Here is a 27,707-nt window from a genome sequence, read left to right as displayed (position 1 = left end):
GATTTTCCGGATATGACGATCGCGATCAAAAAATGATCATGATTGTCTAATCGGGGTAATTTAACATGTAAAATTTCAGCGATCCTGCGACGGATTGCTTAACATCGATGGTGGGCGGTCAGCGTTTCCACCCAGCAGATCGGCAATTCCGATCGCATTGCTACATCGCAACAATCTGTTGCAGATGTATGGGCACCTTTAGTCCTATGCTTACCTCCCTCTCCTGCTTCATCAGGCACAAACGTCAGATTCATGCAAATCTGCATGTGCACAGCGATTTATGTATTTTATGTTATGCAAACTGGTGGAGGCCTCACTCAGCATTTCCTCCGGGTTTACATCAGGTGTATATCAGATACTCTTACACCTAACCAAGGCCCTCATTCAGAGCCACTCGCTAGCGGCAGTACGCTCGTTCCGAGCGATGTTCGCACATCTGCGCATGCGTACGGATCGTTATACGCATGCGCGAACCAGTCAGTGCGGCCGAAATTCATGTGCTCGCAATATAGCGAATGCCTGCTATTTTGAGTGACAGAATGAGGCGTATGTGGGTGGTAACAGGGGAAGGTGCTTGAAAATGGGGAGTGGAGATCCGAACGCAGGCGTGCTTAAAGGTCAAAACGGGCGTTTTATGGGTGTGCATAATTAATACAGCAGCGTCATTGACCACGTCACTGGGTTATTTTATAGCCAGAACTGCTCGCAAGATTGTGGTAGCAAAAACCAACCACAAGAATAGCGAGCAGTTCATACGCTGGTCGATGTACTCGATTAATCTAATAAATAGCGGACATGACGTATGGTGCGTGCGGCCAGGGGGCGTTTTTAACAAATAAACGAGCGTATGTTTTGCTCGCTCATTCAGACTTAGAGGTGTGAACAGACTGCAATTTGCGAACTGATCATTTGAATAGCCACCCTTTGTTTTTGAACGAACGACCGCAAATAGCGAACGGCTCTGAATCAGGCCCCAAGTCATAAGCACAAGTTTTTTTTTAACATTTGTCTTGATAGTGAAAAACACATTTGCTATTTGATGTAAATGAAAAAAAAACACTTTATTATACAGCAGGCATCTTCCTTCTCGTGTATGAATGAAAGTAGCAAAACATTTATTCCAAAATACACCCACAAAGTCATATAATGTCGGCACTGACAAACAATAAAGCATCTATAAGCTTTACAGGTCAATCCATAATCAGCCAATCAAGTCTATCTAGCCCTGGCAATCATGACAGCTATCAGTACTCAGTGCGACCACTCCCTCCCTTCTTTCCCTCCCTCCCTGTGTTCCCTCTCTCCTTCTCTCTGTTCCCTCTCCCCCTCCCTGTGTTCCCTCTCTCCCTCCCTGTGTTCCCTCTCTCCCTCCCTGTGTTCCCTTTCTCCCTCCCTGTGTTCCCTCTCTCCCTCCCTGGGTTCCATCTCTTTCTCCCAGTGTTCCCTCTCTCCCTCCCAGTGTTCCCTCTCTCCCTCCCAGTGTTCCCTCTCTCCCTCCCTGTGTTCCCTCTCTCTCTCTCCCTGTGTTCCCTTTCTCCCTCCCTGTGTTCCCTTTCTCCCTCCCTGTGTTCCCTCTCTCCCTAAATGTGTTCCCTTTCTCCCTCCCTGTGTTCCCTTTCTCCCTCCCTGTGTTCCCTCTCTCCCTCCCTGTGTTCCCTCTCTTCCTCCCTGTGTTCCATCTCTTCTTCCCTGTGTTCCCTCCCTGTGTTCCCTCTCTCCCTCCCTGTGTTCCCTTTCACCCTCCCTGTGTTCCCTCTCTCCCTAACTGTGTTCCTTTTCTCCCTCCCTGTGTTCCCTTTCTCCCTCCCTGTGTTCCCTCTCTCCCTCCCTGGGTTCCCTCCCTCCCTGTGTTCCCTCTCTTCCTCCCTGTGTTCCCTCTCTTCCTCCCTGTGTTCCATCTCTTCTTCCTTGTGTTCCCTCCCTGTGTTCCCTCTCTCCCTCCCTGTGTTCCCTTTCTCCCTCCCTGTGTTCCCTCTCTTCCTCCTTGTGTTCCCTCCCTCCCTTCCTGTGTTCCCTCTCTGCCTCTCTGTGTTCTCTCTCTTCTTCTCTGTGTTCCCTCCCTGTGTTCCCTCTCTCTCTCCCTGTGCTCCCTCCCTCTCTCCGTGTTCCCTCTCTCTCTCTCCCTGTGTTCCCTCTCTCTCTCCCTGTGTTCCCTCTCTCTCTCCCTGTGTTCCCTCTCCCCCTCCCTGTGTTCCCTCCCTTTGTTCCCTCCTTCCCTCCCTGTGTTCCCTCCCTTCCTCTCTCTGTGTTCCCTTTCTCTCTCCCTGTGTTCCCTCTCTCCCTTCCTGTGTTCCCTCTCTCCCTTCCTGTGTTCCCTCTCTTCCTCCCTGTGTTCCATCTCTTCTTCCCTGTGTTCCCTTTCTCCCTCCCTGTGTTCCCTCTCTTCCTCCCTGTGTTCCCTCCCTTCCTTCCTGTGTTCCCTCTCTGCCTCCCTGTGTTCCCTCTCTTCTTCCCTGTGTTCCCTCCCTGTGATCCCTCTCTCTCTCCCTGTGTTCCGTCCCTCACTCTCTCCGTGTTCCCTCTCTCCCTCCCGGTGTTCCCTCCCTCCCTTCCTGTGTTCCCTCTCTCACTCCCTGTGTTCCCTCTCTCTCTCCCTGTGTTCCCTCTCTCCATCCCTGTGTTCCCTCTCTTTGTTCCCTCCTTCCCTCCGTGTTCCCTCCCTCTCTCCGTGTTCCCTCTCTCTCTCCCTGTGTTCCCTCTCTCCGTGTTCCCTCTCTCCCTTCCTGTGTTCCCTCTCTTCTTCCCTGTGTTTCCTCTCTCTCTCCCTGTGTTCCCTCACTCCCTCCCTGTGTTCCCTCACTCCCTCCCTGTGTTCCCTCTCTCTCTCTCCCTGTGTTCCCTCCCTCCCTCTCTCCGTGTTCCCTCTCTCCCTGTGTTCCCTCTCTCTCTCCCTGTGTTCCCTCTCTCACTCCCTGTGATCCCTCTCTCTCTCCCTGTGTTCCCTCCCTCTCTCCATGTTCCCTCTCTCCCTGTGTTCCCTCTCTCTCTCCATGTGTTCCCTCTCTCTCTCCCTGTGTTCCCTCTCTCATTCTCTCTGTGTTCCCTCTCTCTCTCCCTGTGTTCCCTCCCTCTCTCCGTGTTCCCTCTCTCTCTCCCTGTGTTCCCTCTCTCCCTCCCTGTGTTCCCTCTCTCTCTCCCTGTGTTCCCTCTCTCCCTCCCTGTGTTCCCTCTCTCTCTCCCTGTGTTCCCTCTCTCTCTCCCTGTGTTCCCTCTATCCCTCCCTGTGTTCCCTCCCTATGTTCCCTCTCTCCCTCCCTGTGTTCCCTCTCTCCTTCTCTCTGTGTTCCCTCTCTCTCTCCCTGTGTTCCCTCCCTCTCTCCGTGTTCCCTCTCTCCCTCCCTGTGTTCCCTCTCTCCCTCCCTGTGTTCCCTCTCTCTCTCCCTGTGTTCCCTCTCTCCCTCCCTGTGTTCCCTCTCTCCTTCTCTCTGTGTTCCCTCTCTCTCTCCCTATGTTCCCTCCCTCTCTCCGTGTTCCCTCTCTCTCTCCCTGTGTTCCCTCTCTCCCTCCCTGTGTTCCCTTTCTCCCTCCCTGTGTTCCCTCTCTCAGCCATAGGAGGTGCAGGGGTATATTTTGTGCTAAACAAATGGATGTACGTCCAGCTCAGCAGTAGCTCCATAATGTTGAGAATTGCTAGAGGTTTTTTTTTTTTATTAATTCTCTTTTATTTGTTTTATTATTTGTTCAGATTTTATTTCTCTATGTTGTTTTAATTATTTTTCATTAATCATTAAGATTACAAAATGTTAATGAGAAATCACATGAACCAATTGGCTGTATGTCATATCACCTTAAAAGTGAAATGACAGAAAAATAGCCAAGAGACAAGAGAAACCCTGCAACATTTGCAATTGATATCCAAGAGACCACAGCAAATATCTCCTATATCTTTAGCATTCCTTCTAATACATACCCCTGATACTTAATTAATGCGGCAATCCTCCAAAAACGTCTGTCTCTGGAGGATGACGCCTAAACTAGTTTTATACATCAGTATCTTGGTGTCTTTTCAGATGAAACGTTCTCCTCATACTGTATATATGTATTAAAAATTCTTACTAACATCACCACTTCCATCTGCACCACTTCGCTACAGAAGTACTTTACTTGCTTATCGGACGTGTTCAGAGGAAAGGAGAATGGGAAGGAGCACTTATGTCTGTCATATTCTCCCACAGAAATATCTTTATCCAGAAGTAGAACATAAAAACAGACAGGATTCTTATCATTACTTTCCTGTATAAAACACAAATAATAATAAGAAAAAAACATTTGAGGCTTTAAAAACCTTATCTGGTCATATTCTGCATTTTCTCTAGTAAAAGATCACACATTTACCAGTCTCTTCAAAAAATAATTCATTTAAATATCACAGGTACTGTGCTTTAAATCCCTAAAGATATATGGCCTGATTCAGAGGTGGGCGCACAGCTGATGTTTGCTCAGTTGAACGATTATTTGATAATGCGCATGCGGAAAAGGTCCTGGAAACCCCTACTGGCGCATACAGTCCCTGAATGTATGCGCAGTTCCCTGTTGCGTATGGAGGTGCTGGCAATAGAACTGGCGAGACAAAACCATGGGTGTTCCTGGTAGGTGTCTGGGAGGTGGCCTGAAGTGAGCACAAAAAAAGGCTGTCTCAGGGGCGTGTTATCGGAGTGTCCCCGGCGTGTCAGTGAACACCGCTACGTTCCCAAACACAGAGCCGCAGCCACAGAGCCCATGTGTAGCCAGAGTTCAGACGGAGACACTGCGCTAGGCATAGGCTGGTGCAACTGTCGATGGTGGATGAGATGGTGCACCGATGGTCAGGGCCAGATTAACAATGGGGCGGATGGAGCTACAGCTCCAGGTCTCCATATAAATATAGGCCCATCAACATGACAGCATGATTACCAGGTGCCTAACTGGCCATAAATTTTAAGTATTCAAATCGTTTTTCTAGTTCTCCCCACCCCCCCCAAAAAAAATAATGCAATTTTTCTATTTCTATGTAGTTAGGGAGACATTGTGGTCATAGTTTAGGGGGTGTACACACCAAGGTGACTCTGACCACACCCACACAGCACCGGTCACAGCTCTTCCCCTTCTCAATATAGGCCCTTGAACATTTTCAGCTCCAGGTCCATGTGGGCCTTAATCCGGCCCTGCCGATGGTGGAGTATTTGAAACCACTGGCGGAGTTGCACAGGCATTGAAAGTGGGAATCTTAAAGCCTGCACAGACCAGCGCATGCTATTGCACAAGGGGAGGGCTGAAACTAGCATGTGCATATTACTGCCACTGCAACTCTACAAAAAATCATGTTCAATGAAAGAGTAGCAAATCATTTTACCTTAATATCTGAATTCTCCCTTAAAAATGACTTCTTGATTGTTCATTTGAAGCTTAAGAATAACAAAAACCTAAAGAGAAATATAGGGCAGCTGCTTGAACAAAATATAATTTATAGTCTTCATTTGCTATGCTTTTGCAGTAAGTTATATACATTTAAGCTAAATGATTGAAAGAGTAAATTTTATTTCACGTCAGCTGAAAAAAGATATCGCAGATATGTGGTCGGGCTGGTCAGAATAATTTACACCTGTGTAATAGTCTGTCTTCCTTTATCATTTTGACTTTGTTATTACTGCTTTGTGTTTTCTAATAAGTTTTAAACTAGGACAGGAAGTTTTAAAGGATATTAAATTATTTGATCACAGTAATATATTTTCTGATTTTTCTTCACCCTTTAGTGAAAATGGTAACCTGAACGCCACCAATTGCTAAACTATATACTATATGTTACTAATTCAGTCTGCATGTTTAATGTCTCCAAGGGGTAAATTAGTCAAGCAACGGTTTTGGCATCCTTTTGAAACCAATGGGCTGGCAGTTTGGGGTGGCCAGACACACTACTTACTAGCCATAGGTTTTGACAGTGTTTTCAAAACCAACGTCAATGCCCATTGGTTTCGGAAGTCTGAAACTTCAGTCGATTTATTTGTTTTCGATGGAAGCCCCCATCAAATGAAGCTGTAAAGCCAATAGAAATTGTCTAAAAACTGATGAACACTTCCTGCTGCTTTTTTTTATAGGTTTTCACATATCACATGCTCTATTGACATCGCAAATGTTTTAAAACAAAACCCCCCAAACCGTCAAAATCATTGGCGAGTGAGGTGGTGTGCTAGGGTTGGAGTTTGGAGCAAGAGTGGAGGTGTAAGTAGTCTTGTCCTTTTTCTGTGGTCTTGTCATTTTTAAAGTCTGGCCAGGGGCTGGTTATTAATTTGGGCGGGAATCTCATGCCATTGCAATTTTTCACTTTTAAAATAGAAGCCTATACAAATCCTAGTGATATGTGCAGTGTTTAATAAAAACTGCAAATCTACATCACCGGTAGGATTCAACAGATGCTTTGAAAACACTGTCAAAATTTATCAAATATAGTACTGCATTTTGGCACCCCAAACCACCAACGATGCCCATTGTTTCAAAACTACATCAAACCTGCCACTAAGCACTATAAATGTACCTCCCTATATCCATTTATTAAAAATAAGTGTCCATATTTAATAGATATACTGTTTGCCATGTGAACTGTTTTTAATGAAAACTAAGGGAATTTCAGCTTTCCCATCTGTTCTAAGTTTACTCTAATATGCTGCCAAAATTATATTTACCTGCAATCTTTTTAAAAAAGACAATGACATTCTAATGTAAATATGCCTGTTGCAGTTTAATGCCTTTTTATGAGGGACAGCAGGCACTTTGGACCAGTACTTGATTGTTTGTTTCTTCTTCAATAAATACATGCCACCATTTGTGTAAGTTAAGGTGCATACACACGGGATGAATTTCTCCCTGAACGAAATCATCCTGTGTGTCCCTGGCAGGGGTGTGCTCAGTGTTGGTAACGACACTGAGCACAAACAATTAACGAAATTGAGAACGATTTCGTTCAGTGCCGGCCACCCTCCCATCGTCAGGTTGGAGGGGAGGTTCGGGCGATGAACGGCAACTACCAACTACAAACGGGAGCGCGCATTGGTAGTTATTGTTCATCATTTTGGGGCTGAAACTGGATGATTTTTTGGATGACTGAACGATAACGACATCGTTATCGTTCAGTCGTCCAAAAAACCGACCCGTGTGTATGCACCATTACTCACTACAATACTGTATCTGTACTGACCTGTAGAAAATAGTAAAGCATTTGTTATAACCAAACAGTATTACTAATGGGTTGCAGTTTGAAGCTGTTCATTCATTGTAAAGCATATTAATTAACTTTAGTAATTAAGTTCTGTACATATTTGTAAGAATATTTTTTAGGTTTTTTTAGCTGGATTTAAGAAATACAATACATTGAATTAGTCAGAATTAAGAAAAAGACAAAGTAAAAAGATGAAGAAACACACTTGTAGAGCTTGGTAAAGCCAGTGCATATTATATAACTAACGTTCTACTATTTATCATGTGTGTTCCAAGGTTACGTGGCAAGAAAGAGAAATAGATTTCATGAGTAGCTTTCGATAGCAGCAGCAGTAGGATCAATCATTGTGTGTCCAGATAGGCTACAAGTCTTTATGGTAATCAAAGCATTAACCTTGTGAAGAATTAACATTCTGTCAATGGAATAAGGATTCCAGCTATTTCAGAAGTTTACAATCGCACGTTTTACAGTTATAAGGCCAAAAGAAAAGAAAGATCCATGTTTTGTGTTAGCCATTTTATTCTGTCTTTCCTGTAAACAAATAACTCCTTTTGAAAATATTCAATAAATACATTTTCATTTTGTGAGGGCAGAATAAACTTATGCAGGGGCAGAACTATAGTGGTGTGAAGGTAATGGTGCCTGGAGGTGGCAGGGACCTGGAGGTGATGGAGGCCTAGAAATACCAGTCTCCTACACTTCTGAGACCAATTTTCCCCAGCTCCCTCTTCTGAACATGCACCAGTCTATGTCGCATATGTTCAAAAGTGGGCCCCACTCTGCTCTCAATAGGTATCTGGGAAGTGAGAATAGCATCATTGTGCTCTTACCCAAATGTAGGGGGCAGGGGCTGGCTGGCAACTTTATGAATAGGGGGCATATACAAGCAAGTGACCCAGCATTTTTGGTGCCTTTTGCGTGGAAAAAAAAGTGTTGGTGTGCTTTGCCGAATGTATGTGTAATTTAATTAGCCATTTAAATATTTAACAAATATTTAACAAATTGTAATAACAAAGTGATTTAAACAAATACATCACCTACCACCCCTCTGACAAAGCTGAGACTATTCTATTGACCAATGAACAATGCAGGAACCATTGTAATGATCGATATACAATGCAGGGACCATTTTACTCTATGGGGCTATCCAATTAGCCCTGAAGTCCCCCATATGCCGGCACTTATTGGGGTTTTTTTTTCGGGACCTAATGTGTCTCGAGAAAAAATCCACAAAAAGTGCATTTTTTTTTCGACCCAAAAATGGTGAAAACACATAGGTCCATGAACTTATCACAGATCCTATATGTTTTCATCTGAAATATCCTATTATTTTGGATGAAATTGTAGGAGAGGGAGAAAAAAAACATCTGCGTAAAACGGGGACAACCTGCGAAAAATCCCTGGTTTTCGCCGTTTGCCGCTAATTTTATACCCCCTATATCTTAAAAAAATATATTACTGACTTGACATAAAAGCATTTATTTTCACCGTAAAAACAACAATCTACTAGATATACAGTCAGGTCCATAAGTATTGGGACATTGACAGAATTTTCATATTTTGTCCTCTATTCACCACCACAACGGCTTTGAAATTAAACAAACAAGATGTGTTTAACTGCAGACTTTCATATTTAATTTGAGGGTAATTACAACCAAATCAGGTGAACGGTGTAGGAATTACAACGGTTTCTATATGTGCCTCCCACTTTTTAAGGGGCCAAAAGTAATGGGACAAACTAAACAATCCTAAATCTAACTTTCACTTTTTAATACTTTGTTGCAAATCCTTTGCAGGCAATTACAGCCTGAAGTCTGGAACGCATAGACATCACCAGACGCTGGGTTTCATCCCTGGTAATGCTCTGCGAGGCCTCTACTGCAAATGTCTTCAGACCCTGCTTGTTCTTGGGGCATTTTCCCTTCAGTTTTGTCTTCATCAAGTGAAATGCATGCTCAATCGGATTCAGGTCAGGGGATTGACTTGGCCATTGTATAACATTCCACTTTCTAGCCTTAAAAAAGTCTTTGGTTGCTTTTGCAGTATGCTTCGGGTCATTGTCCATCTGCACTGTGAAGCGCTGTCCAATGAGTTCTGAAGCATTGGACTGAATATGAGCATATAATATTGCCCGAAACACTTCAGAATTCATTCTGCTGCTTTTGTCAGCAGTCACATCATCAATAAATACAAGGGAACCAGTTCCATTGGCAGCCATACATGCCCACGCCATGACACTACCACCACCATGCTTCACTGATGAGGTGGTATGTTTTGGATCATGAGCAGTTCATTTCCTTCTCTTCTCTTCCCATCACTCTGGTACAAGTTGATCTTTGTCTCATCTGTCAATAGGATGTTGTTCCAGAACTGTAATGGCTTTTTTAGATGTTGTTTGGCAAACTCTAATCTGGTCTTCCTGTTTTTGTGGCTCACCAATGGTTTGCATCTTGTGGTGAACCCTCTATATTCACTCTTGTGAAGTCTTCTCTTGATTGTTGACTTTGACACATATACATCTACCTCCTGGAGAGTGTTCTTGATTTGGCCAACTGTTGTGAAGGGGCTTTTCTTTACCAGGGAAATAATTCTTTTGTCATCCACCACAGTTGTTTTCCGTGGTCTTCCGGATCTTTTGGTGTTGCTGAGCTCTCCGGTGCGTTCTTTCTTTTTAAGAATGTTCCAAACAGTTGATTTGGCCACACCTAATGTTTTTGCTATCTCTCTGATGGGTTTGTTTTAATTTTTCAGCCTAATGATGGCTTGCTTCACTGATAGTGACAGCTCTTTGGATCTCATATTGAGAGTTGACAGCAACTGATTCCAAATGCAAATGTCACACCTAGAATCAACTCCAGACCTTTTACCTGCTTAATTGATAATGAAATAATGAGGGAATAGCCCACACCTGTCCATGAAATATCTTTTGAGTTGATAGTCCCATTACTTTTGGCCCCTTAAAAAGTGGGAGGCACATATTGAAACTGTTGTAATTCCTACACCGTTCACCCGATTTGGATGTAATTACCCTGAAAATTAAATCTGAAAGTCTGCAGTTAAAGCACAACTTGTTTGCTTCATTTCAAAACCATTGTGGTGGTGAATAGAGGCTCAAATCTGAAAATTCTGTCAATGTCCCAATATTTATGGACCTGACTGTATAGCAAAGACTTCAGCATAAATTAGTTAAACCTTACATAGGTCTAATAAACACTAAGGCTGGTAGCCAATTAGCTGCAAAAAAAATTTGGGCGCCAAAAAAATGTTTTTTTTCGTTGATTTTCAGGTCTTTTTCACCAATGTTTTTTTCGAGGTATCCAGTTAAACTCCATTTTTTACTGCCGAACATTTTCTGTCCTCGACTTTTCGTGGATCCTATGTATTTTCACTGCCGTGATAGTGAGAAAAATGGCTTCTTATCACGGATTTGGTTTCGCCTGCCTGAAACAGGTGAAACAAAATCCCCAATAATTGCCGGCATCGGGGCTAATTGGATAGCCTCGGGCGAGCTAATTAGCCGCAGTAATTCACTGTGGCTAATTGGATACCGTCCTAATTCATCATTACCACTAGTTTTCTTTTAATTGTTTGAAATTAGACTCCAAATCTGCATCCACCTCCCCTTACACATTTAAATTTAGACCCCAGATTTATAGTATGTAATCTTGCGAGCAGGGCCCTCTTTCCTTTATGTCTGTCTGTTATTACCCAGTCTTGTTCTGTTACTGTTTGTTTCCAATTGTAAAGCGCAACGGAATCTGCTGGCGCTATATAAGTAACTAATAATAAATAAAAACTAACATCACCACCTCCCTCATTAAAAATTAGACCCTAGGTCCGATCCTCTCCTGCTTCAACAAATATCATAGTCCAGATATGAATTCCCCACACACCCTGTTACAAATATCCTATACCCCAAATCTGGCCAAATTAAGTAAAAATAAACACAAATGAAGAATCTAGAAGTGGAAAATCCCTCTTGTAGACAAACTATTGCCTGCTTCCACTACACATGAATACTCATTATATTATACCTATACTCACATATGTACACACTATAACTTAATAATAATATGTTTGAAATAGTTACCACTGCAGAAGGTTACAAATGCTTGTAGACTGAAGAAAGCAGCATGGGTTGGGCCCGGGGCGCACTGAGGCTATATCTTTACTAGTGTGTGTATATATATATATATATATATATATATATATACTGTATATAGACACACACACACACATATTATAAACTAAGCCCCACATATTTACTGTAAGAAAAACAAGCACATGTTATCAGGGCCGGTGCATGGTTTCCGGGCGCCCTAGGCAACTTTTCACCAACTGCACCTGTTTCGTCCAATTCATAAAATTGTTATGAATTCCAAGAAGAATCTCTTCAGAAGGAGGCAAAAGGTCTGAGGATTATATAGCGATGGGATCAACCAAAGGACAGTGCAGTTGTAACGCAAGGCTGGAGCTGAGAGACATAGGTGGAGATCTAGTGGTCACATAACAGCCTTGAGGGCTGGAGATCCTTTTCAAGGTGGTGACCTTATGGTCACAGAGCAACATTGAGGGCTGGAGATACTTGGCTAGGTGGTGACCTGATGGTCACGGAGCAGCCTTGAGGGCTGGAGATACTTGGCTAGGTGGTGACCTAATGGTCACGGAGCAGCCTTGAGGGCTGGAGATACTTGGCAAGATGCAGAGCAGTGGTGATTACTTTGATGTACAATAAAGTCCACTCAGACGCTGCACTGATGGTGCGGCAATTTGTGATGACCGAAGACGCAGAGCAGCGGAGATTGCCGTGATGTTTAGGCTTAGTCCACTCAGACGCTGCACTGCGGTTAATGCCGCCGGGATGCGGCAACTGGGAGATGATGTGTACACACACTGTGGAGGTAGTTGCGGTGTAAAGCTGAAGACTCTCGGATGCAGCAGTGCGCATTGTGCTGCTAGAGTAGACACTGCACTTGGTAAGCTGGAAGCACTTTGCAGCGGAGATAGCTGCAATGTTATGCTGGAACCTCAGACGCTGCAGTGCGGTTAAAGTCGCTGGGATGTAATACAACAGGAGACATGACAGACTCAGGACTGGAGACGCTGACAATCACAATGAGAGATGCCAACTCTATGGAACCGGAAACACGTGTAAGACACTATCACCGGCATCCGAGCAACGCACCAGCAGGACAGAAAACAGAGGAAGAACCAATCCAGTCCCGGCAGGGATGACGTACAGCCAGATGGGAGGACTTTATGAGTTGACAGCGTGGCGTCACCGTCTCCTGGCAACAGGCCTAAGAGAATCGACAGGGGCACCGTTGTCCAACAAGACGCGTCGGCTGCTTGTGACAAATATGCCATGAATCAGTCTCCCCAGTTTATAATATGCCACACAAGCAGTGTCCCAAATTCATAATGTACTATATAGAATATGCCACGCAGCAGAGCGCCAAAATCATATTGTACCTCATAACACTGCCACAAATTCATAATATGCCACACAGCTGTGCTACAAATTCATTATATGCCACACAGCCGTGAATTATGCCATTATTTTTTTGTAATGGTCTTAGCGGTGCCCCCCAGTGGCTGGTGCCCTTAGGCGGTTGCCTAAGCCGCCTAATGGTAGCACCGGCCCTGCATGTTATAATGTATACTGCAAGATAAGTTGTTGGTCCTTTACCAAACCCCTCCCCTACCCAAACACACACACACATCGACTTACCTGGTTCTGGAGATAATGGGGGCAGTCATGACCACATGAAGGAGAGGCAGAGAAGTTTGAAGAAGACTGGTCACAAGATGGGCACTGGGAGGAGAGGAGTGGGATAGAAAGAGGAGGAGGGTGGGAGCCAGGAGAGGAGGGGCCAGTCTGTAATGGAACTCAGCTTGTTGGTGGCTGGTCTTAGGGGAGGTGCCAGCCACTGTAAAGCATAGTACTGGCTAATAGGGGCTGGCCCCAGTAATCCCATATTGCAACTTTATATGTAAATTAGGAACCTGCTGTCTGACCCGAAATGCTCCGCCCCCCAAAACTCTGCATCTGGGGCCCCACTCAGCATGAGTGCGGGTCTTAGTGACATATACTTATTGAATTAAAGGACAATCAGAGCGGCCAGGAGCACACTCTGCATGTCTCCTAGCCGCAATCTCCGTGCAAGCACAGCGCATCTGTGGCCCTGAATAGCAACATTCTGTCGGCCCGGGGGGCTGATGGCACCCTGCCCCCCTGGCCCAGGGATGCATAATTCTGCCACTGCACCTGTCTTTAAGGGTCTTCTCATTCAAACAACTTTTTACACATTTCATTGAACAATTTTAGTATCAGCAAAAACTTTGACCCAAGCTCCTCGAAGCATTTTGTTTCAAAATTTCCTGCACAATAATATTAAAATTCTTCTTTCAACATCTACTATATAGTTTCAGATTAAAGACTATTTAATATTCTCTTTACAATACTGCAGATAATAAAAGGATTTGTCATATTTGATGAGGTCTGATTCAAGTTTTACAGACAGACAAAGTTAATGTGAAATCACTGGAGAGAAAAAAATATCAAACAATAATGCGCCATAGTGACTTTTAAATTACTCAAGATAATAAAAAATGCATTCCATTAAGCTTGCTCTCTTTATAGCCATTACAAATATCTCATAAAATATTCTCTTAAAAACTCAATGATAAATCTGCTGAAAGAAAAGGTGTTAAAGCCATTAAACTGCATCCAAACGTCTGAGACTAATTTACTTTACTAAAGAATAAACTGAAATAGTCAATATCCATTTTAGCTGAAATAAACTTGACAAATAGTTTTGTAATGTCCATGTAACGATAGTGATTAAGCAAACTAGTCCGTTAACCATGACTGAGGAAGACAAATACTGTATCAGCACTAATGATTGGTTAGAGGTAGATACAGAGTTTCAAAAACAATTTCAGTGAGGTACTAAACATTATGTGCTGCAAGTGATAGACAATAGGAACTTAGTGTGGTGATGTAAGGAGGAGGATTTTACTTTTTGGAGAACAAAGCTAAATTCTTTATTGGCTACAGGTTCTACAGTATGGACAGGCAGCATCTTAATAGAGATAGATCAAACGTACTGAAGGGAAATGTGGTTAGAAGGATAGAGAAGAATTAAACTTGAAACTATTAAACTATTTTAGCACAGCACAGACGGTGTAATGCTTAGCATTACTGCCTCACAGCACAGAGGTCGTGGGTTCGATTCTCACCACGGCCCTAACTATGTGGAGTTTGTATATTCTCCCTGTGCTTGTGTGGGTTTCCTCCGGGTGCTCCGGTTTCCTCACACACTCCAAAATATACTGGTAGGTTAATTGGCTCCAAATATAAATTAACCCTAGTGTGTAATGTATGTGTGTGCATGTGAATGGACAAATATTCTCTGTAAAGCGCTGCGGAATATGTGCGCGCTATATAAATAATTGGTAATAAATAAATAATAAATAAGTAAATTGTATAGTAAGAGGGGAATTTAAATTAGTATATTCAATTTGACAGGAAGTCGGAACTTATCGGGGAGTCATTGTGGGAGGCGTATCTACACCTTCCTTAGCAAAAAAAAGAAAGCACGGCATGCTGAGGAGGGGGGGGGGACACTGTGAGCCCCTCAGCCAGGGGCAAATCCAGGGGGATCACACCCCCCATCCCCACCTCCACCCTGCAGAGGAGAGAACACTGCTGCTGCTGATGTGAAAAATAAAATCCTGATAAACCAGCCCCGTTATTGCAGCTGTGGCAGCGAAAACACATAGGTCTGTGTGTTTTGGAAAATTAGGCGTTAAAAAACTGCGGAAAACACAATTTTTTTGCACCCGAAAAAATATTGGCTTATAATTTAATTCCCCCCCAAACTGTTAAATTGTTGTTAAAATTGTTAAATAGTTGTTAAATTGTTGTTAAAAATGAATGCTGAGAAATACAGGCAGTACCATCAGGAAGGTGTCTGAGTGGCTCCAAATTTATTCAGCAGTACAATGACCCCAAACATACAGCCAACGTCATTAAGAACTATCTTCAGCGTAAAGAAGAATAAGGAGTCTTGGAAGTGATGATATGGCCTCCACAGAGCCCTGATCTCAACATCATCGAGTCTGTCTGGGATTACACGAAGAGACAGAAGGATTTGAGCAATCCTACATCCACAGAAGATCTGTGGTTAGTTCTCCAAGATGCTTGGAATAACCTCCCTGCCAAATTAACTCAAAACCTGAGTGCAAGTAAGAATTGATGCTGTTTTGAAGGCACAGGATGGTCACACCAAATATTGATTTGATTTAGATTTCTCTTGTGTTCATTCACTTTGCATTTTGTTAATTGATAAAATAAACTATTAACACTTCTATTTTTGAAAGCATTCTTACTTAGCAGCATATTTTCCATACCTGCCTAAAACTTTTGCACTGTAATCTATATATATATCATATATATATATATATATATATATATATATCTACTATATAAAAGCGATTTTGCATATGAGTGTATTAAAACACGGCGGAGGCAACTAAAAAAAATTTAAATCAAAATTAATTACTGTTAATTTTTAATTAATGAAAAACCACAATTTTTGCATAGCATTCACCCTCTACAGGTCAGGTACGGAATTACAAAAGGATTTAGCTTATCTACTATTTTTTCTCTACTAAATCAAAATTAATTACGGTTACTTTTTAAGTTATTAAAAAACACAATTTTTGCATAGCATTCTCCCTCTACAGGTCAGGTACGGAATTAGAAAAGGATTTAGCTTTTCTACAATTTTTTCTTTTCTATCTTCTCTATTATATAAAAGCGGAAATTTGTCTTTCTGTACTTCTGTCTTTCTATTCAAATCCACAGTTTACAAGCCACGATCGTGAAATTTTATATATGAGCTTATTAAAACACAGCGGAGGCAACTAAAAAAAATTGAAATCGAAATTAATTACAGTTAATTTTTAATTAATGAAAAAACACAATTTTTGCATAGCATTCATCCTCTACAGGTCAGGTACGGAACTACTATTTTTTCTTTTCTATCTTCTCTACTAAATCGAAATTAATTACTGTTACTTTTTAATTCATTAAAAAACACAATTTTGTATGGCGTCCGCCCTCTACAGGTCTGGTACGGAATTAGAAAAGGATTTAGCTTATCTACTATTTTTTCTTTTCTATCTTCTCTACTATATAAAAGCAAAAATTTGTACTTCTGTACTGTCTTTCTATAGAAATCCACAGTTTACAAGTGAAGATCATGACATTTTACATATGAGCATATTAAAACATGGCAGAGGCAACAATTTTTGCTGGATGCTCATTGTGGGGCCTCACGGCATATGGGTAGGGCCTCGGAGCAAGTGTTTTGTGTTGTCATGTTTTGTCATGATCTTAATGTTTATTATCGAAGAGAGCTTTAGCAGGCTTTGCCAGCATTCTTAGCTCTCTGACTGTACCAAATTACGCAACAACATTTACTTCTTTCTTCCAACTGTGTCAAAATGATGACTTTGCAAGGACCCTGTTGTACTGTGAGCTGCCAAAATATTACACATGGAATGCTTCTCCAAAAGTTTTTCTGCGCAGAAAACAGGGAGTCGCAGTAGACAGTCATCCTGGTATCAGAGCAACAGAAGCTCTTGGCCGTGTTTACACTGTACATCTGACAAATTTTTAATGCTTCTATCTCCGAAGTTTGCTTTACATCGTTACAGGTCCTACTGTACTTCCTTCGAAGACCTTAGGACTGTTGATGGAGAAGTTTGTCACACTTTTCGTGAGGCCTGCCTAAGGAGAGGTTGGAGGATGATGTGTAAACAAACATTCTTAAAATCCTGGGCAACGCCGGGTACTCCAGGTTTTATATATATAAAACCTGATTTATATGCTTTAAGTGTTCTTGACGTTATCTTATATTTATTTGTGTGTTCATGATAGCTTGGAGAATGAATGAATGATTGAATAATTTATCTCTACCTTGTGCTTAAGTTAATGAAGAATTTTGTTCACATTGTGATTGACATATACTGGATAAGTCAAGAGATGTGTGGTATCTGGCTGATTTTGGCAAGGTCAATAATAGAATACTGTAGTTTTTTTTATTAATGCATTGACCTGGTCCTGATCTGTGTAGAGGTTATTTGTTCTCCTTGTGTCATTTAGGCTTCATCTGAGCGTGTCTGATTTCTCCCACAGTCCAAAAACATTAAGGTAGGTTGTAGTTGTACGTACAAGGTGAACCTTTAGGAAAGTTGCATATACAGTAGTCGTCGTTACTGTACCTGGTATTTGAGATATTAGTTAAAATGATCATGTGGAATTTACCTTACTATTCATTTTCCTACTTCAGTAGATATTCCTGGAGAAATTGGGACATACTGTAAGACACTTAAGAAATATTGAATTATAATTGTTATTACAAACTAATATGTATGGAACCATCATTCGTCGGGGTTCTAGCTACTGTGTCTGGCTTTGGAGAGTTTTTTTCTTCTGTCTTCCCCCACTTTCCCATCCCTATCTCTCCTATCCCATCTCTCTCTTTTATCTCTATCCCTCCTGTTTCCACTACTGTCTCTCTCTCATCTCTGTTCCCCCCAACGGTTGGGGGAAACAGAGATGAGAGAGAGGCAGTAGTGGAGGCCCAACCTGCATTTGTCTGTCTTTCTTTCATCTCTGCCCCCTCCCGTGTCTGTCTCTCTCTTATCTCTGTCCCAGGTCTACCATTTTTTTTAATTTCTGCCCTCCCTCCCCCCATCAATTTTCTTATATGCTTTCACTGCTTCATCCTTCAGTGCATATGAGAGGGGGACGGTTTCACTTTCCAGAGCTAGCTGCATACTGGCACATCGCAGCCTCGTAGCATGCTATTGGGACTGCAGTGCCTGCAGGCCATAGTGGACCACTTTTATGCGTATGGGGTTTGCAGCACACCTTCGAAAATGGCAGTATTCAGAGGTTTAATTAAATTTTTAGGGTTGATACATCCCGCCCTCAGTCTCCTCCCTAGCAGCCAGAGATAGCTGTGATCGGGCTGGCCTCCCTTCAGCTCTACTGTGCAACTGGTATATGTACATTTAAGCCCATTATATTATAGATTGAAGAGGCAACTTCTCAACTCGTCTTTTTAGAAGGTTTGACTCATCTCCCCCATAGTGGACATGTGGATTTGTTGTGACGGATGCTACTGCCTTTAGACTAATTGTTCCAATAAAAGTTGAAACAAAGAATAGATAGGAAATGGGGCAGCACTATGGCACAGTGATTAGCATTGTTGTCTCACAGCACTGGGATCATTTCTTCTCCTTGAACCATTTACGTTTCTTCTGAGCGTTCCTGATTCCTCCCACAGTCCAAAAACATTAGGGTAGGTTAGGCTTATGAGAAAATGGGCCAAAGTCAATATATATGTACAGTATATGTGTGTGTGTTTTAGGACATTTTAGTCTGTAAACTCCATGGACTGATGTGAACTATTACATAGTCTCTGTACAGAGCTGCGTAATACTGTATGGTTAGATAAATGAACAGTAATGAGCTTCTACATTCAGATGCCACATTTACTATACACCCATGTGCTTTAAGGGCAAGGATGGGTAGGGTCTAACCATCCTGACAACTCTACTTGCTCCGGGTCATTAGCATTATGTTACCCACAACTGAATATCAGTTAAGATGGGATTGGAAGAATATAGGTAGCCACCGAATTGTTATATGGGTGTACTTAAGCACAAGGGCTTGTACAGAAGTGTGTAATACCTTCTTAGAAATAATACAAAACTTTTATACCTAAGTTTATACCAAAACTGTCATTTTTCATTTGTCGTTGTCATGGTTTTCTCAAAATACTGTAATATAACTTTTTCCAGTGAATAGATTTGTATAAAGATACTATTTAAAAAGTCAGCAGAGCTCAGTGTTCATGTGTCATATATATATATATATATAATATATATTTGACAGTGTAAGATTTTGATTTTGCATTATTCAGACAAAGTGAAAATGACAGATGATACCAAATCTAAAAATAAAACTCAGCATTTTATAAAGAAATCATCTAGCAACATGTGTTTAAATTCAATACTAAATAGATTTGAGTATTTTATAAAAGGAAAAGAAATGTATGGGGACAGCGGGCCATTCCACAAAAGGAAGGTAAGTAGGAGATATCTGTGATATCTCCTGCTTTACCTTCTTGATGAATGGCCCGATAACTTAATTTTTAGAATTGCAGGTGAAAATGTGTATTTGAAACCTCTTGGGTTTAGATGAACTATTTCTAGACCTTTAAATATAATACTAGCTAGACTCTATTATGTGAATCAATGGCAGAATGTCTGTAAAGGCTGTGTATAGCCATTGCATGCCTAATATTGTAGGTATGCTCTTGCGTACATATTTCCAGTTGCCTCTTGGTTTTGCCTATACTGTATATTTGTGGTCACATCCACGTTACATGATAAATTACAAATGTAGAATTACATGTGATCCTACTTTTAATTGGGTGTTTCTGCAATTTCCACCAACTACCTATTGTCCTTTTTATCCATTGCGCATTCATCTCCAATACCATCTCACGCTGATGATACCCCAATCTATATTTTATCCCTTACAGTAATATCGCATTTAACAAACTGCTTTTCTACTATGTCCATATGGATTTTACTATGCTATCTAACAGGGCTGCCATCAGAAATTGTGGGGCCCGAGACTGACAAAATAGACTCTTTAGGCAAATAACAAAGTCTATATTTGTGGCATAAGAAACAGACAGATCAGCAATCCTACCACCTCTGTAGAAGGACAAGCATCACTACCAATGTCCACATGAAAGATAAAGATCACCAGAAATCAGTCACTGTCATGCACAATCAGAATGAAAGCTATCTGCTATCTCTGTTTGTTCCTCTTTCTTCAGTATGCACAGCTATCTATAATTCTGCCCCTGTCTATTCATAGCTCTCCCCCATTCTCTTCCTCTCTGCAAGGGGAGTATCTATAATGGGTGCAGAGTGTGTGTTGCACACGGGCCTCTGGGTCCAGGGGGGCCTACACTGCACACCCTGCACCCATATTATCTAATACTTACCTCTCCGAGGTCCCACATCTGGTGTCTCAGCCCTGCACAAAACGCCGGAAAATGGCCTGCCGCGGCCATTTTTCCGGCATTTAGCATATGCGAAGTGAGGAAATCACCAGAAAAATGGCGGCCGCACTATTTTCCCGGCAACCTGCACATGCGCAGTAGACTCTGGGCGCAGATTAGTGCCCCGAGTCTACTGATGCTGCTGTCACCGGTCAGCCGCATCAGTCTGCTGCCGGCCGCCGGGGAGAGAGGACGGGGCCCTGGACAGGGAACGCACACGGGTCCCCTCTTCTCTCTGCACCTGGCTCCTCTGTTTTTCCCCTTTCTGCACCTGTCCCTATAATATGCACAGCTATCTTCTCCTTTGCTCCTTTCTCTAATGTACCCAGCTTTCTCTCACTGTGCTCCTGCTTATATAAGTAATACAGCCAGCTCAACGCTCTTCTCTCTCCTCCTCTGCCTCTCAGTCTCTAGCACTAGCCAGGAAGTCTCACTCCTCGCATCTGCATGACATGCTGCTGCAAGCCTGCAAAACATGACTTACCAGTCCTCCTTCTCCTGTTCTGGATGACACTCCTTCGAGTCGTCACGCGTTGCTGCTCCTCAGTCTACTTCTTCCAGTGGTCCCTGTCATTCACTTTTATTGTGCTGGCCATGGGGGTTGTTGGGTGCGGCACACCAGTTGGAGCAGCCCCCCTTTCAATTTTAATTCAAACAAGGTAAGAGTGTGCAGAAGGGGCAAGCAGGCCTCCTCCTTTGTGCTGAGTGTCCAGGCCTGGGACTCGAGTCCCGGCAAACCCCCTTTGAAAGCTTATTCTCTTCGCTCCTCCCAATGTCACACCCTCCCATCACATCTTCCTCATCATCAAGAACACCACAATTTCCCCAGTATCTCAAGCACACCGGCTTGCTGCACCCTCTATTTTAGTAGTCACATAAAGGGCGGTATCCAATTAGCCCCAAACATTGTTTGGGCGGTAATGGATCCCCCAGGGCTATCCAATTAGCCCCGGAGTGCCGCCTGACCTGATGTTTCCCGAGAAATAATCCACGAAAAGTGCAGCTTGTTTGCTGCCGCAAAAGGCAAAAACACATAGGATCTGTGATAAATTTACGGACCTATGTGTTTTTGCCCGAAATATCCTATTATTTCATCCGAAATAATAGCAAGTTTTTTCACCATTCACGGCTAATTGGATACCCCCCAAAGTCTCTATAGCAGTCCCATCACTACCATTTTAGAAATATTGCTAGAATATTATGTTTTTCTTACCCAATACGTTCACAAAACTCTTATCCACTCTCCCAAAATCTTATACCTCGACTACCTCCTCCTATCTGGAATTCCCCACACCAATATGTCTCCTTTTTAATCCATTTTAAATGTCTCAGCAATATCGATCTTCCTCTCTTGCTGCTCCACATCTGATCCCGGTGTCCTCCAGAATCCAGTTCAAAGTACCCTTACCCACAATGCCAACAACAGCAGGGTTCATCTTAATTCTCATCTCAAATTACTCTTGTTTTCACCCTCTTAGATCTACCTTTATAATGTGCCTCGCCTTGGCTTTAGTAACCATCTCAAACTCCTGCCTACAAGATCTCTCCCTTGCAATTACCCACTTACGTAACTTTCTAGCACATCTGATCAGACTTTGCCGCAGCCTTAAAATCTTTAAACACTCTCTAAGAATCCATTTCTTTATTAGAGCTTGCCCTACTCCCACTAATATTACTCACACACAACCTTTCCCAATGTCCACAAGCTTCAGCTGTGCCCTCTTCCAATAAAACCATAAGCTCTCTCAGGAGCAGTGCTCTCCCAACCCTTTGTTTTTAGGTCTGTATTTATTTATGTGTTTCGCATATCACTGTTTTATGTATGTCTTGCTTTCTATATCCCTTTGGTGCCTTAGAAAGTAATAATGATAAAACTAGTAATATTGTCTGTGATGCATAAGAGATTGTTCAACTGCACAATAGGAGTCATAGATATTATTCAGATCACATCTGCTAAAGCAACATATGTAATTTATTATGACATATTAAACCTGTATATTGTAATTCCATAATTAAGAAAGAGTGGCAGAAGATTTGTTAATGATATAACATTTGTTTTCTCTTTGGCCTGTATCTAGAATTTCTGTATGTGATGAGGATAAGTTCCGCCACAATGAATTCATCGGTGAAACAAGAATTCCTCTGAAAAAGCTGAAACCGAACCAAACCAAAAATTTTAGCATCTGTCTAGAGAAACAGCTACCTGTAAGTGAGCTCTACTTCATGTCTGTAGAGTGTAATGATGTGGTAAATTTAGGTAAAATTCTGTTGTTTTAAAAAAAACAAAAAAAGCAAAACAGAAATATAGATTCAAATAAGAGTAAAATGTACCTACTAATGGCAATGCATTGTAGTACTGATTTCATTGGTAAGTGTGTATTCCCTTACATGAGGAGACAAATTCATACCTCACATACTATCATTTACACATTTTGCAATACAATCAAAGATAAGGGGATGCACTGCACTCAGATTGACTTAAATCTTAACAAAAAAACCTGTCAAGCGATAGCAACAATTATTATAGGCCAATTGTGGGCGATAGGCGCTTGTGTAGGATCTGTACTGTTCATGTGCTGATCAGTGTCTGCATCCAAAGACGTACAACTCTGAATCAGGCCATTAATTTGTACTATATAAAAGAGCCTCTATATATATATATACAGCGGGTAAAGTAAGTATTGAACACATCAACATTTTTCTCAGTAAATATATTTGTAATGGGGCTATTGTAATTAAATGTTCACCAAATGTCAGCAACACCCCATGCAATCCACACATGCAAAGAAATCACACCATAGATGTCCATAAATACAACTAATAATCTTCTTTCCTTTTAGTACACAGTTTTATAAAAAAAAAACATACAATGACATTTAAAACTTATTCTCACATATACATAGACATCTTGACCATTGTGGGACATCTGTTAGTACACTTGCTGTCTCCCTTTATAGGGTCAAGTTCTTTGACAGCCTGTAAGGCCCACTTTGGATCTTGATATCTTGTATAATCCAGTTTAGCTGCTCCCCAAAAATCCAACATTATCATTGTTAATTCCTTAGGCCCTTTCTGGCAAAGGACCCTTTTGGGGATTAGCAGCCTTATTTGGCTATCAGAAATTTATACCATCTGACGATTGCCAGTCACTAGCGCAATGTTGGTATTTGTGTATACAGGCATCTATAAATAAATATATATATACATAGTGCCCGGCATTGCCCGGGTTTAAATCTTCAAGTTATTAAGTTAGGCATCCCAGACCAATTGCCACCCCTTTGTGAAGGATTCATCCAAATCAATTCAGTGGAAGACCCAGAACAGGCTTCCTGGGTTAAAGTTCTGCCCAGCGTATACCAACAGGAGGTCCAACTGGGACCTCAACCCCCTAGTAAATCTCCTGGGATCCAATGATACCACTCTGTGAAGTTTTCGTTCAAATTATGCAGTGTTGTCCAAATCCATCCAGGGAAGTCCCAGAACAGGCTCCCTGGGTCAAAGTTCTGCCCAGCACACTCTGCCATGAGGTCTGACCGGGACTCCAACCACTCCATTAGGCATCCCAGACCAATTGCCACACCTCTGTGAAGAATTCATCCAAATTCATCCAGTGGAAGGCCCAGAATAGGCTCCCCGGGTAAAAGTTCTGTCCAGCGTCCATGGGTCAAAGTTCTGCCAAGCATACACCAATGGGAGGTCCAACCATGACCTTAACCACCTAGTATGTCTTCTGGGATCCAATGGTACCTATGAAGTTTTCATACAAATACATCCAGTGGAAGGCCCAGAACAGGCTCGGGGGGTCAAAGTTCTGCCCAACGTACACCAACGAGAGGTCTGACCAGGACCTTAACCCCCCTGGCCAGGATCCAACTAGACCACCTCACGTTGGTTTCATCCCAATCGGTGCAGGGGTGTCCTAATGCATAACTAGGCAGACAAACAAACAAACAGACCATTTCATTTTTAAATTTTTACATATAATCACTGTGATTGGATATCTATAATCTATAAAATGCATAGTTCTAAAAATTGCAGAGCGAATGCTGTTTTGAGATGTCATGTGCAGGGGGTGGGATGTGTCACATAATTAAATAAATATTATGATTGCTTTAATAATATAGAGCTTTTCATTAATTTGCAGTTTATTGCAACCTGTATAAGAACAAGCTAAGAAAGGCTAATCAAACCCCAGCCAGAGAACAGTCAATTTACTTTTGGTAGGGAGTAATCAGCTATCTCCACGAGTCTTTTCACTGCAGTGAAAATGAGCACTTCCGAGTCTGATTCAGCAGTGCTAGTGTGTCTACGTGAACTCCTTAACATACTGTACCTCACACATTAAAATACCCCTCACCCACCTCCACTCCTTGGCACCATACCTCAACCACTGAAACACCTCTCACTCACCTCCACACCATGGCACCATACTTCACACACAAAAATATCCTTTCCAAAAATCTGTTTAAAAAATAATAATTAATAATTTCTTAATTTGTCCTGCCAGTGGCACTTGTCTCTGGGCCTGATTCATTACGGATCGCAATTGTGATTGCGGGTGTGCGATTACGCAAGCAGATCTGCTACAAAAATATGCTAATATTTGCAATCGCAAAGCCAGCATAAAAAAAATATGCTAATATTTGCAATCGCTATCTCACATCCGTAATACCTTGCAGTACTATGTATACATGGGGAACATTGAGTAACATTGGCCCCTCATGCACAATTACAACAGGTCAGACCTTATTAAGAAATTGCTAACCTCATCGCACACAGTGAGTACACAACCTGCATAGGCCGTAACGCTGACCTCCTGTCATTCACTCTGCGATGGCTTTTGTTAGCTGCGTGATTGCAGTGCAATGCAGGTCCGTGGCTATGCACGCACACTGCGATTCATACGCATGCTCAGTACGCAACAATTGGCCGTCTGCGTACGCTATCGCAATAGCGATCCATAGTGACTCAGGCCCTCTATTCATTCCTCCTCCCAACGGTTGTATAACTTTTTTTTTTCGGCAAGAGGCTCTTGATGCATTCCAACACAAGGACTGGCCATTTTAGAGGGAGAGTTCAAAAAGAAAAAACAAAATAATATTCATATATTACACCCATACATAGAATATATATTACAACTGCATTGTTAGCATAAAGGCTGTCTATCTAAATATATAAAGCAATACTGTTTTACTAGTTAGACATTTTGCTCTTAGAGCTCTCCTCACTTTTATATCTTTACTACTACCGGAATTGATTCATATTTAAAGTACAGCACTCCAATTTCCCGGGACTGTTATCATATTTGCTCACAGTGTGGATACATTTTAGGTTGTTACTATTTATACACCAGAGACTGCTACTGTGTCTAATTATGATACTTTGCACTGTTAGCTATCAATCAGCATTGTAATAATGTTTCTTTAGACGTCCTGATAGCCAGATTAGATTTTTTAGCAGCATACTCCCAGGAGGCTTTTTTTCCCCATATTTTAAAATAATGTAACATTTTGAGTGGTTTATTCAAATAACATGATATTTTGATGTATATATGAATATTGATTTATTCAATAATTGAAAACTTTTTGTGGTATCCTGTGCAAAACACCTGCGCCTAGCTTTTTCCATTTGACACAGTAAAGTTGGCCTAGGGTCAGGAGGATGAGAAAGAACAAATATTGTATGTAAAGTGTTGACTGTATAGAGGGGATGTAATTGGGTAGGATGGACTGTATAGAGGGGATGTAATTGGGTAGGATGGACTGTATAGAGGGGATGTAATTGGGTAGGATGGACTGTATAGAGGGGATGTAATTGGGTAGGATGGACTGTATAGAGTGGATGTAATTGGGTAGGATGGACTGTATAGAGTGGATGTAATTGGGTAGGATGGATTGTATAGAGGGGATGTAATTGGGTAGGATGGACTGTATAGAGGGGATGTAATTGGGTAGGATGGACTGTATAGAGGGGATGTAATTGGGTAGGATGGACTGTATAGAGGGGATGTAATTGGGTAGGATGGACTGTATAGAGGGGATGTAATTGGGTAGGATGGACTGTATAGAGGGGATGTAATTGGGTAGGATGGACTGTATAGAGGGGATGTAATTGGGTAGGATGGACTGTATAGAGGGGATGTAATTGGGTAGGATGGACTGTATAGAGGGGTGTAATTGGGTAGGATGGACTGTATAGAGGGGATGTAATTGGGTAGGATGGACTGTATAGAGGGGATGTAATTGGGTAGGATAGCTTATGGAGGTTTTGTGGGTGATTCTGGAATTTGATAAGCTTGCCTGAAACTGTGAGTTTTATTATCCATGATATGACACTGAGAGCTGTTATTAAATTTGCTGTATACTATACTAATATTCCTAAATTCTTTTCCACTCACATCTATCAAATAGTGTTCCCATTTAAAGTGTATATAACATGCATGACCTAGATGCAAAACTTTAAACTTATGTTACAAATTAAATTAGTCTTGAACTACAGGTAGGTTGCAGTGGCGTCACTGGGGTTGGTGTCACCCAGTGCGCCTTCGCACCATGACATCCCGTCTGTGTACTTTTCATGCCAGCAAGGACACGCCCCCAGTAGTTTTACATTTTAGGGGTGTGATCGTGCGTCGCACATCCAATTTCGTCTACCTGGGGGCTTGCCCGGCGCTCCATTATTTTTCATGTAGTTTTCTCTAAAAAGCCAAAATATGTATTAAATGGGGATCGGTATGATAAAATCCCAACAGTGGAAGAATGGCTGGTTGATAATCCCGGCAGCGGTAAGTAAGTACTCTAACCTACCCCCCTTAGCCCTCCCTTGTTGGTGCCTAACCCTAACCTCTGGAGGGGGTGCCTAATCCTAACCTACCCGCTAGTGGTGCCTAAACCTAACCCCCCCTCCCCGCACCCTAAACTTAACCCTCCTGGGGTGTGCCAAACCATAACCTCCCCCCTAGTGGCGCCTAACCCTATCCCCCCCTTCCCCTAGCCTAATCCTAACAATCCTGGGGGTGCCTAACCCTAACCTCCCCCCCAGTGTTGCCTAAACCCAACCCCCCCTTCCCTGGGGACTTTGACGTTATTTACCCATCTGGATGATCGGGATTCTGGAGCTTTGAGATGCCGGCGTAGGTATCCTGTTCACTTTTGGGATATCGTCGCCTGCATTTTGCTGGGTGGCGGGAGTGGGTGTCGGGATATCGACGCCCGGCATTCCATCCATCGGCAATGTGACCGCATACCATTAAATGATGTGGGATGTGTATGTTGAAATGTTGTATTGATGAGTTTTTGTACTTGCAGATGGGAGTGAAAATAGTTTTTTTTCCAATATTTTGCAAACTTGTATTGTGG

General features: G+C 42.2%; 1 protein-coding gene across 2 annotated transcripts in view; it reads left to right on the top strand.

Moving 5' to 3' along the window:
- The window catches only part of DOC2B (double C2 domain beta), an 847,907-nt gene that overhangs the window by 623,703 nt on the left and 196,497 nt on the right, over positions 1-27,707 (top strand). For both annotated transcript variants that reach the window (XM_088449544.1, XM_088449543.1), the window contains one exon: positions 22,428-22,554. In XM_088449544.1, the coding sequence (XP_088305670.1) occupies positions 22,428-22,554 (127 nt within the window). The remainder of the gene's footprint in view (positions 1-22,427; positions 22,555-27,707) is intronic.

The sequence above is a fragment of the Taudactylus pleione genome, unplaced genomic scaffold (genome assembly GCF_031769625.1).
Source record: "Taudactylus pleione unplaced genomic scaffold, aTauple2 ptg000487l, whole genome shotgun sequence".
NCBI lineage: Eukaryota > Metazoa > Chordata > Amphibia > Anura > Myobatrachidae > Taudactylus > Taudactylus pleione.
The sequence above is the reverse complement of the archived record's forward strand: the minus strand, read 5'-3'. Positions and strand labels throughout refer to the sequence as shown.